This window comes from Pleurodeles waltl, chromosome 6 (genome assembly GCF_031143425.1).
Source record: "Pleurodeles waltl isolate 20211129_DDA chromosome 6, aPleWal1.hap1.20221129, whole genome shotgun sequence".
Classification (NCBI taxonomy): Eukaryota; Metazoa; Chordata; class Amphibia; order Caudata; family Salamandridae; genus Pleurodeles; species Pleurodeles waltl.
Genome location: NC_090445.1, coordinates 677,425,037 through 677,438,923, shown reverse-complemented (window position 1 = coordinate 677,438,923; position 13,887 = coordinate 677,425,037). Strand labels below are relative to the sequence as shown.

The window sequence follows — 13,887 nt, the reverse complement described above, 5'->3', positions numbered from 1 at the left end:
GCATTTACAACAAACCAACAAAAGCAAGCTTTTGATGTCTTGTTATGTCATGTTAATGTTATTTATGCAGCAAAGTCTTCCATGCCTGCTGGATACCGTGGCATTCACCTGCAAAGGTCTATTTTTATGCCAAGTTTGATGTCAGCATGTGAGCAAAATTTCCTATGGGAGAGAAAATGGGAAAATACTTTTTTTTTCACCCCTCTTTAAAATTTCCCCTCATGCGAATCTTTACAAAACTTATTGTTCCAAAAAAAAAGCTGACTTAATAGATTGCCATACGTCATCAATGTAAAGGTCAAACGTTGTAGGGAAATGAAACCTTTTCAATGAAAACATTGTCTGAATCTCATAATTGCACAGTGCTGACCAGCAGTGTGCAATATAAATGTGTGTGTGTGCATGTATTTATACACACACACACTGAAGGCAGGATAGGAAACATGGGATCTATCTAATGTGCATATTTTCCTTGTCAAATGCAACAAAATTGACTCTACTTAGCCTAATGCTCAGTCTTTGAACTCATCAAATTATCCATGGACCACGAAGGAAAAGGAAGGATAGGTTCGAAGTCAGGGTGATCAAGTTGAACTAAGGTCAGATGGCTGATGCACAATCACTCACCTTGATAACTGAAGAATCCCCTGGACTGTTTCTCCTCGGTGGGAGGCATCACAGTTCCCACCACGTAGCTCGCAAAAGACACCATGATGACAAAGAAGAACACCACCTGAGCCTAGAGATGAATGGGAACAAATGCATCAAGACCAGGTATTCGAAACAGATATGGTAAGGTGTTCTCAAAGCAAAGACTGTTTTTTAACATCTAAGCAGTTGTCACCATTCTTTGATAGTGACATTTTGTTATCAAAGTGCAAATTCACTAGTAACTACTGCGGGCAAAACTTCTAGTATTTCTTTAAATGTCATTCATGATGCGGAGCACAGGTAACCTAACCTACCTTTGCTTCCCACTCCATGCCTGCCAGTGAGATGCCCAGAAGCACTGTGACTGTGATGACACCAATGATCCGGATGTCATTGGTTGGGTCCGTTATGACAGCATTGTACTCCTGCAAGAAGGGAGAATTAGCTTTTAGTAAAATTAGAAACAGGACTGGTGGGTTACAACTGAGAGTGATGAGGGAATGAGTAAGTCTTACGATGAGCATGTCCCCCACTGTCTCAGCAAAGCCGACTGTATGCATGGCCACAGCCACAGCATTGGCAAAGGCGAAGATGAGACCGATGGAACCACCCAGCTCTGGGCCAAGACTGCGAGAGATGAGAAAGTATGTCCCTCCTGAAACATAAAGAGAGAGAGAGATATGGTATGAAGGTAGCAGTATACAGAGCCGGCTTTAGGACTGGTGACGCCCTGTGCAACAGTTTATTTCCCACCCCATGACCTCCTCCTCGGTTTCACTCATTACCACCCGCCAAATGTGCTCCTCATCTCTCCATCGCTCCCTTTCAGATACATTCATGTGTTTTAAAGCACTTGTAAAGGCTGGCTTTACTAATCCACTCAGCTATACACATAAAATATAGGGGCATACGTAGGAGCACCTAGCACCATTCTAACACCACATTAGCATTATTATTTTACGCTAATGTGCTGTGAGAAGGCCAAAAATGCTGTGCCATATTCACAAAGTGGTGCAATGTATGCAGTGTGCCACTTTGTAACCCTTTGCGCCAGGCATAATGTATGAAAAGGTGGCATTCCCCCGTTAGGGGAGCCAAAAAAATGCGGCAAATAAATCTGATAGCTTTCTTTGCGTCATTCTTTTCCATCACTTTTAAGGCCTGCTCAGAGCAGGCATTAAAAGGAGGATTCCGTTGGTTACAATCGGCCTCTGGGTGCTTTGCAGGATTAGCATCAAAATATTTTATGCTATCCTGCAAAGCGCCTGAGTAGCATCAAAAATTCTGATGCTAGTCCTCTAACTACCGCCATACTGTGCCATATTTCAAATACAGGCCACACATGGTGGCGTTAGGGGGCGCTAAGGGGAACAAGAAACGTTGTGCAGCACTGTCTGCACCGCCACTTTTTTCAAATATGCCCGATATGGGCATATTTAAGAGCCCCTAGTTCCATTCTAACGCCACACTAGTGACATTTTTGTTCATGCTAATGTGGTGTTAGAAGGTCAAAAACGCTACGCCATATTTACAAAGTGGTGCAATGCATGCATTGAGCCACTTTGTAACCCTTTGCACTACATTATGCCTGCGCCAGGCATAATGTATGCAAAGGGGGCATCACCTCATTAGGGGGGCCGAAAAAATTGCGCAAAGAAATCTGACAGATTTCTTTGTGTCATTTTTTACCGGCACTTTTAACTCCTGCGCACAGCAGGCATTAAAAGGAGGCTTCCATTGGTTACAATGGGCCTCTTGGTGCTTTGCAGGATTAGCGTCAACATTTTTGATGATAATCCTGCAAAGTGCCGGACTAGCATAAAAAATTCTAACGCTAGTTCCTTAACTACAGCCATGGTGCACCGTATTTTAAATATGACACACACATGGTGGCATTGGGGGGCTCTAAGGAGTGCAAGAAAAGTGGGGCTGCGACTTTTCCTAAGCATGCCCCATAGTTCTGTTTTTTGCAGCAGGTATATTAACACTCTATGCTACTTTATGTTGAGTCAAAGCTGCTGCTAGGCAAAACTCCCATCTCTCTCCCTCGCAGGAACATTAATCACAAGAGGTATCTTAACATTTAAATTGATTCCTGAAGGCTGGACGCACAAGGAACTTTTCAGCAGGTACTTTTAAATCGCAAGTTTCTGAAGTTATTTCTAAACACAGCGCCCCCCTGGGGTCGGTGCCCTGGGGTCGCTGCACCGCTTGAATCTTCCAAAAGCCGGCCCTGGCAGTATATACATATTCCAATAAAGCATTTCTTAATAAAGTCACTATGAAGTTATGCAACTGTTCATTCTCGTTACCTTGATGATGATCAAGTGCATCACTTCAACTGCTGTATGGATAGCTATGGCTGTCTACCCAGAAAATCCCTACTACATCACTGAGTAAGTGTGTTGGCTCTTTGGAAACGACTGAATGCTTGCTATCTGTCTGTGTGCACCTGCTTTCTGACTGCCCATGTGTGATTGATATGAGAATGACTACTCTGTGACATAGATATGGGGCCACCATTTCTTTCTTATAAGTGATCACTATCTACCTAAAAGTATATATTTTTTTAATTCCTGAAAGAAAGGGTTTCATATTTGGCTTCCAAATGCTCCCTAGTGTAGAAGTTCAGCTTTACTCCATGTTTGCATTGTATGGTGCATGGTTGCTCTCTGCCTGAATGTACAGAAATTTTACTTTTTGTCAACTGATTACTGTTTTTTTCTGTAAGCCTGACTACAGAGTTTGTACCATTTCTGAGTAATTGGCTCATACACTAACCTGCCCAAACAGCCCATTGGGCATTGTCTGATTTCCATAGCTCTCTGTCTGCTCTCTTGACCTGCTGTGCCTGCATGTGTAACAATTTTACTCCCTGTGACTAATCGTTTGGTCTATGTGACTGCTCTGTGCTTTCCTGTACAAAAGTTCTGCTTTTCCTATCTCTTTGCGCACCATGATTGTGAAAAATGGAGAGGGATGTCTATCAGAGATTATTAATACTTTTCAAAATGGCAGGACATTTGTTATGTGTCAGCTCCAAACTGGCTGAAGTGTTGTGAAACTGCTTCAGGTTTTTATGGGAGGCAGATGGGAAATGGAGGCGACAGGCTATTGCCATAATACAGAATGGGTGTCCCTATTTCGGAAGTTACTATTGATTTATCACAAGCAGAAAAAATGACAAGACTTTTTGCAGTGCTGAGATATGGAAACAAGCTAGAGCTGCCAATAGCATTTATCTGAGAAGCCAGCGGCAAAACTGAGTCTAGTTTTGGGAACACATTTTATACATATTTAGCCGAAACTGAACAGACACTTCTGGTCAAGGGTCGAAGTGAGGCGTCCAAACGTCAACCAGGCCCACTACCCACAGACATGTCTTTTTACAGCACTGAGCTTTAACCACTTGGATGGCTTATCCACCAAAGCCTTAGTCTTATCCGCCTAGGCATAGTAAACAAAGCCCTGAAAGTCAGCCAGCAATAAGCACTGAGAGCTACCAAAGTAAACAAAAAGACACGACACACGCCAAAGGACACAGTGTGCCTAGTATATGACTGCATTATTGGAATATCTGTGCAAGACAACTTCTGCCAAGATAACATTAAGACACATAAAAAAATTACACGTCTAAGTGTGCCATTCGCTGATACCTGATTATATGCACTTACTTAGAGCAGGGTTGTTCAATGTTAGTAAATCACGGTGAACCTATGCCACATTTTACCAAAACAAATATAACATGTTTCCTGCTTTTAGTTATTAAAAATCCCATGTGGATTTCTGGGAGGCAAGTGTACATCTGCCACTCGTGGACTGACTTTGAGTGCTTGGGTCTTCCCTGAAGACCTTTGTCACACTCCTATACACACATTCTGCTCAACAGTTTGCAGTCCACTTCGTATGTCTTCATCCTCACCTTTTGCTCAGCCCTTTGATGTTGTGAAAAATGGGGAGAGGCGGTCTCTTTATCAAAACCCTTAACGGCCTTCCTCTTTTAGTATAAACCTCATGCCAATTTGGGTGACATGGCCCATGTTCTCTACTCACCAGCCTTGACTTTGCCATTGGTGGAGATAGCAGAGATAGATAGCCCAGTGATGGACGTCACAACCACAGACATGAGGATAATCACCCAGGTGAGACCTGTGAGTTGGGAGAAGAAAGGAAAATGGAAGTAACTGGAGGTCAGTGGAAAACTCTTGTTCTGAAAAGTCACAAAAGTGCACATTAGGCAACGTTCTGTTGACTTTTTTGATGGACTTTGGTTCCAGAAGAAAATGCCTTGCTGAGAACCATTTCCAGTCTTGTCAGTATCACATGACTTTTTTTTACACAAGGTATGCCCTTGTGTAACATTTTGACAGGTGAAATCAGAAAATCCTATTCACTCTAATTCAGTAATTTCATGTGATTTCATGTGACATTTCATGAAAAATTATGTAGCTTCATACACTTTAAAGAGTGCTCCCATGATTGTTGTTGTCAATATTCCATGAAGAATGGTATCATTGGTTTTAACAATAGCATCTTTTTAAAGCACATCACTCACATATTAACACTGTTGCTGTAAACTATGTCATTAGACACAACTGGTTTCCTGTTGTGTGGAGCATTGTTTACGATATTTATGGACCTTTCACCTTCTCTCACATATTAGTACCACAGTCCACACGTTGGACAAGAGTGCTGGAGACAATCCAGCAATGCAAAAGACAGCCCACACACCTGAAATCAATAAAGTGAGCACTAACAACCGAAGCAGCAATGGCAAGAGACAAACACAAGCAGCAATCCTCCTGCGCATGACAAGATGTGCACAGATTCAACCCCAGTGTGAGCCATCGAAGCTCCTGCGACCTGAGCATGTCTTTCTGAAGAATCCGTTCAGATGTCTAAAACTCCTCACTAACATACCTATGCCAGCTTGTGCAGTGATCCAGGGCAGCCGGAGGTAGAGGATCACTCCCCAGATGTTCAGCATGCAGCGAATCTGTGGAGAGAAAGTATGCAGGTATCATCAGCATCTCAGCAACAGCCTTAGACCATTTCAAGAACTCATGCTCTCCATGTGGCCTCACATTCACGTTCAGTCAGATAATTACTGTACAATGCGACTTCACAATCTGCTTACATTGGGTATACTGTGAAGAATGCCTTCTGAAGGTCTGCCTTTCGACATAACCCAAAGCCCAGAGTACAATGGAGGATGAGCTACGCTATATGAGCAGGTTCTGGCAGTACCATTCATCAGGATCCGCTGCTGCCAAAAATGTATTATGCACTTCCCCCTTACATAGCAGACCTCAGCACTATCAAAAAACGCTGAGGCTTGCTCATGAGGATGTAAAGAACTGAAAGAGAGCTGTAGGAGAGCGTTAAGCTGGCACACCCACAGACCTGTAAATGGCTGCATCCCAGCACACAGCTTTGTGAGGATCCAGCCTATCAGCACATAATATAAGCAAAGGAGGCACAAGACATTTTAAAGTTAATTTTCACCATTGCCACAATTGACATGGTCATCACTTGTACACAGTCATTTCAGCCCAGGAAACGTAGGCCCTCTTCGCTCAGACAACAGTAAAATACCTATGTAGATTTAACTCCTTCAGGAGAATCTTGTCTCTCACTTGTAGGTGATAGGGTTGATTCATGTATGGACAGTCTCATCCATGCATACACCACAGGCTGACAAAGGATGTACCAATGAGCTGGATGATAACAACATCTAATGTCGACTGGTGTTCAAAGCAAATACATCTTTGTACACAGTATGTATGTCTGAGCCAATAACCCCTGCAACCGTAATCTCCAGGTCACTAGGCAACCTCCATAAGTAGCTTTGAGATTTAAGTTTTTATAATTACTGGGACCACTACCCACCCATCTCCCCACCCTCCGCATGAGAATTCGCTCTCTCCGTAGAAATGCCACAGAGTACTGGGGCCTAATGATGTGCATCATCCCTGACGGAGATGCCTTTGCTGCAACATTAAAAAAATAGCAAACAAAGAGATAACAAAAAATGCATAACTAAGTAACGAATCAAATAAATAAGTAATCATTAAAAAACGTAGACTGTGGGTTTGTGGTTTATCGTCTCTACCAGTTTCATTAGCTCAGTGATAGATTTGTGTTGATCACAAGAAATCACTGATATTGGGTGGGGCAGGACACTGCAATCAATATGAGAAGGATACTAACATCTGACTATACATTAGAAGTTCCACCAGTCACTATTTTCAAATGGTCTGAAGAGTGAAAAGCATGTGGTTGGCCAACTAGAATTTACCTTTGCCCTGTATGTGGACGCCTTTGTGGGAGCGTTTGTCAGACTCAGGTGATGCATTTTTAATGCAAAGTACTCTATAAGGTGGAGAAGGATTCCTACGAATGTAAAGCTGGTGTCCCTTTGTTTTAATGTGGAACATACATATAGTCCAAATTATGTTCAATAAAACTATGTTCAAATGTATTGTGAATTACATGTTTGTATACTCTTTTTTTAGAATGGCTCAATTTAATCGCAATGACAACGGCTATTCTGTTGTGCAATGGCAGACACTTAACAATTTATACTCTGCAACTTGTCTCTCTTTAGGTGAGAGAAGCCAAAAGGAGATTTCCAGAAGTTTCCTACCATAACCCCTTTGACCCAGCCAAAGCGGACTGGCTCTCCCGGTGGCTTCACGCTCTCCAGGTCAGCCTCGGACTTCGCAGGGGTCTCTTCCGTCTCGCTGGACTCCATCTTGGGCTCAAGGTCGACTTGTTCCAGTTGCTGCTCATCCTGCAAAGTAGAAGCACATCGGTTTTTTAAAGTAGTGGGTGAAGCGAGGATGCTCCAAAGCAGCCATGTCTCTTTATTGCAGTGCGAGCCTATGTGGAAGCTCTAGGAATAGACTGAACAAGATCAGCAAAATGACGCAAATAGCAAAACCTTTGCTGTTGACTTTTGGATGTTGGGTTCTTCTACATTCCTTCCTAATCCTGCATCTGGTGGTCGTAACACTGTAAAACGGGGTGGGACAGTGACGAATGAAGGAAACGTCCACAAGCCTAATTTTTTACCTTAGCCTTGTGATTTGTATAATATCTATGTGGTAGGTATGTTGTTTGCAAGTGGCACTGTACACTTTTACGACAACATAGAAAATCTTTTCAAAACACATTGCAGCCGAGGCTCAAGGCAAACCGAGCAGCAAGGAAGTGAAAGTCAAGAAAAATTCAGCCAATATATCTGAAACCTTTGAAGCGCTTTGAGTGGCGGAAATGGAGTAGGTAAGATGCAAGACCTAGAATCAAGAAGAGGAGAGGTCATGGAAAGACCAGACACACTTAGGGTAGTAAAAGTGAGAAATATGGGGTGCTGCCAGAGGGCAGGAAGGGTTGCTGGTGGGGGCTACAACGGTAGAGATTTCTGCTATTAAGGAGAGATGAACAGTCAGCACAAAGAGCAAGGACTTGCATGTAGAAGTGGGAGACAACACAAAGATATCGAGGCACTGAATGAAAAATATAAAGCTTTGGGATAGGACTGTGGCAGGCATGAGTCTCAAATCTAAAAAAAGGAAGGCTGTGCTGTTGACAGCTAGTACAATCACCGGACACACTTCTCTGGGCCTACCTTATTTGCATAATCATGGATTCTCACCTTTGAGATGTTCAGCTGGGTCACTGACAGGCCTTAGTAGAATCCAGACACCAGGATATTGTGCCATTTCCTCACCACAAAAATGAGGGGTGAGGTGGTGAACAAACACACAGATTGATAAATAGAGAAGAGTATAATACCATATATTGCACAAAGAAAATAGGCCAGGCACAGAGTGGCAAGTAAAAGGTAACAGACAGAAGAAAATTAATGCACGGAGAAGATGAGGAGCGAATGAGAGCACAGCAATAGAGGGAAAAGATGGTTGAGAAGCAACAGAAACACATTGAGGAGGGGTTGATAGTGGCAAGAAAGAAAGAAAGAAAGAACAATCACAAATATGGAACTAGACTCACCAGAATAGCATTGCGCAAGATGTCCAGGGATGGCCGACTCCGCTTCAATCTGCCGGGGGCTGCTGATTGAGCATAGAACTCATACCGTGGAGTGGCATCAAGGGTGTTGTACTTCATAATTGCTTTAGGAATGTCAGTATGGTTTGAGGTAACAATGTGGGGCTTTGGGGATAGCTTGCTGTTTAGGAATTTATCAAATTTTCTGAAGTCGCCATTAGCATTCTCATTTATCAGTTCAAATGATCCAGTGGTGACAAGATCCATCTCATGAATTACACTTGTTGTTTCTGCATCTCTCATCGTTAGTCCATCACTGAAAGCATCTATAGACTGATTGAGGTGTGCAAGGGCCTCCTCCACTTGTTCAGTGGCAACCTGTCCTCCCTGACCATGTGCCATAGAGCCACCAGCTCCAGATGAAACATCACTAGGAGTTGTATCGTCTGAAGAGGCACTGTCTGATGCATAAGCTGTACTCAGGTCATCGCTGTTAGCTGAACTGCCTGAACGAAAGCTTTTCTCACCATCTGATGCGCAAGCTGAGGATTGAGCTCCACTATCGTAAGGATAGGCAGACACAAGATCTATAAAATCAGCAGGAATGTTGTCTGGCCCACCGATGTTGCAAATCAAAATGTTGCCATTGCTGTCGGGTGTGTATCCCAAACTTTGATCATTACAGTTGGATATGTAGGTCAAGGCCTCTTCGCTGACAGGTACGAATGGCAAAGACTGCCCATCAATAGTGGGCATGTCGGCTGAAACCTGGTCATTAGAATTGTATGTCAAAATTAAGTCATCCCTCTTAGGTGTGTCCGGTGCTAAGTTTTCAGTGCACCTAGAAGTGTAATATGGAATGGAAGGATCCTGCTTGAAGTGGATACGTTCCAGCGTCATGTGAGCTTCCACAACATAGGAGCTTTTAACTTGGGGAATGGCTTGCTCATGCGGGATGGAGTCAGCAGTTACATTACCTTCAGAATGACTCAATCCTGGGGTGTCTAGGCCATCTCTACTATCCTTGTCAAACATTTTGTCATATTTGGGACTTAGTCCATAGAATTCTAACCTTTTTCCTGGCCCATCCATTACCGGGACAGTAACAAAGTCATCCTCAAAGCTATCACCAGCTTCAATGTTTTGTACTTTAAACTGTCCAACTGAGAGCATAGGACTGATGGGTGAATCCATGGAGGCTGGCTTGTACTTAGCAGTAGTCAGTAGTAGGGGGTCTCTTCTTCGCCCTAAGGAAAGACAAGACAAAAGTTGCGAGGTCAGTCGAGGAACTTGCTTTGGGAATAGTTTATATTCTTTAGTAAACCAACTGTTGCATTCACCAGTCATATAATGTAGCCCGGGTTGTTTTGATTGTTTTAATCAAGATACAAATTATATCTCCAACAAAACTTGCTTGAAAATCCTTATAGAAATGATACTTTCTTCAGCTTACCTGCTCATACTGCTGCCATGTTAAAACAGTTTAAAGCTTAGTCAAGTTGACCAGATCCTGAAGAAGGTTGTCTCAAGTTTGTTGTGGGAATTGTTTATTATTGTGGAGCAATCCTGTTAAAATATTCTAAAATCGTTCTCCTGGTTGGAGAAGAATGAATAATCAGAAAGCATAATTGTGGAAGAAATACCCCAGGATCAGATTACGTGTTTTAACGTCTAATCGCATTCTACACATTTCCTAGGAATGTCACAATTTTGGGGAAGTCAGTGACACTTTACAGATGGGAAATAGTTCAGACTGGGATATCAGATCCTTCCTAGGAAGAGATGGTCAGATACCTTGATGCTTAGTGCTGGGCTACCAGAATAGACAGCCCTTTACCACTAGTATTGGACAATCAGTGGTTGCCCTGAATTACTAGTTTGCAGATGATTGCAGATTTGTTTATCTTCTGGAGTAAATGCCTTTAAAGATGTAGTGCAAGTTACCAACTACTTAAATTCTAGGGACCAATGCTAATGATTTAACATGGAAAGACTTAGCCTTTGGTCTCTGTGAATAAAAGGTTAAGCACAGGATTAGATTACTTTTCACATTTACCTCTTTATGGCCTAAGTCTGTGCCAGAGGGTTGTGGGTCTTTTCCTTATAGGTCTGAAAGCCTTCACTATTTTCTCTGACCTAAGGGGTCTTTCACATCAGAGGACAGATGACTAGATGGTTTGAAACATTAAAGGAGACTTTCACTTCTTTGACTGTATGAATCAACGGTCGGCTAGAAAATTAGAGAAAATTCACATATAAGCTTAATGTGTCAGCTACTTAGGCAGGATTAGGCATCTTTCCAGCTCCAAGCTGGATGGCCAAATGAAGTGGATTGTGTTGAGGGTGCCTCTTTCTCTTTAGGTCTTGACATGTGAATGGTGATTATAGGTTAAGTGAAAGCCATTCAACTTTATCATAGGATTGTGTGAATGCTAACATAACCATTAAAGATCCTTTGAGTTCACAAAAAGAAGGAAGATGTTGTACAAGGGTTTAATGCTTTTGCCATCTATTTAAATTAATGTTTAAGTGGTTAAAAAGAGTCGTGTAACTTTTGACCTCAAACATTAGCGGATACAATGTTTTTGGCTCAAGTGCATAGAGGCTTATCTCTTGAACCGGAAGGCCCAATGATAAGAGATTTCACCTTTATATCAAGATGCCTCAGAGCTAGGCACAGGGTTACAGGGTTAATCATATATATATGCCAGAATGATGAATCATTTACATATGAGTAATGTGACTATCATGAACAGGGATCTCTGGACGATGGGTTGCACGCATTTACAGACTCTTTCATCATTCTCACTGAATCATTTATTCAGGGTTAGAGGGGCACTCTCCCCTAGGGTAGCTTAGCTGAAAGTCTCCAGAGGATTGCGTAGCCTTTAACTGGTTGCTAGTGCTTTGGCACAGGGCTGAAGAGTCTCTTACATCTGGACCAGTAGGTGAAGGATACACCCATAGTTACATGCCTTCACACATCTAGTGTTGGCTAATCAATACTTTGATTAGTGTTACAGAGTTTTTCACTCCTAGGACTGAATTGAGGATCCAATATTTACATACTCTGAGAGTTTTTGGTCGCCATTGCTGTGTGACCAATACATTTGAACATGTTTAGTAATTATTTTCCCTCTTGCGAACAACAGCGTTCAACAACAACTAGCCCAAAGAACTTGCTTGATGACATGAACCTGGACAGATTTTAAGGCCAGTTTTCAAGCTATACCAAATCACTCACATTTACTCTGACATGGATCTCACCCTCAGGAAAACCTCTGAAAGAAAACCAAGACAGTTGATACCAGCAGTAAGGTTATCTTTCTTTCAGGTGATGTGGTATTATAGTGGCAGTGGTTAATTTGTAAATAAAAACGTGCCGTGCTCAGAGTTTTCCTCTGAAACACGTGGCTGCTGCATGTAAATGTGCGAGCACAGAACACTAAAGCAGTGTAATCCTAAAGCAATCTTGGGTCTCTTTAATCCAGTTACAACCACCCCCTGCCCCCTCAGCTCATTCGTGCAGCTTTCTACTTTCTCCCTTTGTGACGCTTCCAGTCTTTCTCTTCCTCCACATATCTCCCATTAATGTATTGTCCTCACAGTAAATGCCTTATGCAGAAAAATAAGGGCTGCCCACCACACCCCCCCCCCCAAAAAAAAAAAAAGTGCTGCTGCCCCCACCGGCAACCACCGGTTCAAATTAAGCACTGTCTACTGGGAAGACTGGCAATGATCCTAATTCATCAGTCAATCCGGCCGGGCTAAAACCTATTCCAGGCCAACCTGCGTTCCAGCCTAAAACTAGAGACCGACCCACATTTTACGCAGACCCAATTCATATCCCACTTCAACTTAGAAGACTGAAAAAAACATCAACTCGGATGCAACCCCAACCCACAGCCCGCCCTTGCATAGAATTCAGACAAGAGCCCGGGCTCGTGACTGCGCGTCTTGAAGGCCGTAGGGCCGGTATTTTCAGGAGCAGAATTTGGCAGTAATCTGTGTATTAACGGGAATAGAGCCCAAATGTGTATTTCTTTACACGGTTTCCGTTTCAAAAGAAAGAACCAATACGATGCCTACTATGCATCCGTTTTCATGCCTCTTGTGAATCGGCAGGATTTGCAAGGACGCTAGTGTTATGTGCTGTTGCGTTCAGTATACAAACTATAGCCTCATTATGCGTGGTCGTGCTCAAATTAATTCAGATCACAATTCTATATAAATGTGTTTTGATGTATAATATACTGACTGCTACCTGGGACCAGTCCTGACTAACAGTACATGAATACCTATGGTTCCTATCAAGAATGCTTTTCCAGATGCGCGCGTTGGGCGATTTTTTATTTTTTATTTCAAGAAGTCATTGGTAGATGGTAGAGACTAGAAGGAGCCAGTAGACATCTCAGGGCCCAAGACTGGGTGAGCGGGAAACGTGAATATCGAGGCCTGCTCAACAGTAAAGAGAGAGAGGGCCACCCCAGGCCCCGCTCATGCAGTCAAGAGAGCGGTATTTCCCATTAACATGTTCCACGTACCTGACGAAGTCCCGGAGTTCCTGTCAGTTTCTTCCCGATGGCAGGTCTTGAAGAGCCCCTTATCGGCGCTGGAGGGATGGGCAGTCTACTTCATTCTAAACCAGCCTCAAAGGTCTCCCCTGGCCTCAAAGCAGAGGGGCTGCCTCTGAGGCGACTTCTCCTTCGTCCTCACGGTACAGCCAGCGACGGAGGGGTAACTGTACCCTCGGCCACCCCTCCTGAGCTTTTTCCAGTTACTGTTGGGCAGATGCAGGTGTAAAGATGCAAGCAACAATGTCCTGCCCTCGACAGTTAGCTGCTTTTATCCAGCGCGCGGGAAGAGAAGACAATACACACCCACCCACTCACACCACACCTATTCCTCCTGCCCCAATCACCTCGCACTTAGCAGGCCTTGTTAGACCCCTTAATGCCATCAAGAATGGGGTGAGCGATAACGACTGCGAACCTATGAGCCAGCTATCTCCTGAGGGCTGTAATCCACTTAGACAAACCGTGTCAATCAACACTTGAAAATCACACAAATCTGGGTGTATTCTTGTTCTTGCCTCAGACACAATCATAGATCACCTGGAAGCTTCCAGGGGGTGGGCGGTGCTGGTAGATGAGGTAAAGTGAGGCCTTTGGGGCAAGAAGTGCGAATTGCTTTTCGGTAAACAGGCCATGGCCTTGGGAGGCCTAT

The 13,887-nt window shown here is 43.3% G+C and overlaps 1 protein-coding gene across 1 annotated transcript in view; it reads right to left on the bottom strand.

Moving 5' to 3' along the window:
- LOC138300148 (solute carrier family 12 member 3-like) overlaps positions 1–13,523 on the bottom strand; it is a 48,993-nt gene extending 35,470 nt beyond the window's left edge. Inside the window, exons 1-8 of the mRNA XM_069239099.1 lie at positions 13,206–13,523; positions 8,665–9,908; positions 7,298–7,444; positions 5,572–5,647; positions 4,705–4,800; positions 1,167–1,306; positions 966–1,076; positions 628–739 (exon numbers count right to left, since the gene is read on the bottom strand). Of these exons, the coding sequence (XP_069095200.1) occupies positions 628–739; positions 966–1,076; positions 1,167–1,306; positions 4,705–4,800; positions 5,572–5,647; positions 7,298–7,444; positions 8,665–9,855 (1,873 nt within the window). The 5' untranslated portion in view covers positions 9,856–9,908; positions 13,206–13,523. The remainder of the gene's footprint in view (positions 1–627; positions 740–965; positions 1,077–1,166; positions 1,307–4,704; positions 4,801–5,571; positions 5,648–7,297; positions 7,445–8,664; positions 9,909–13,205) is intronic.
- Between the last annotated feature and the right edge of the window lie 364 nt (positions 13,524–13,887).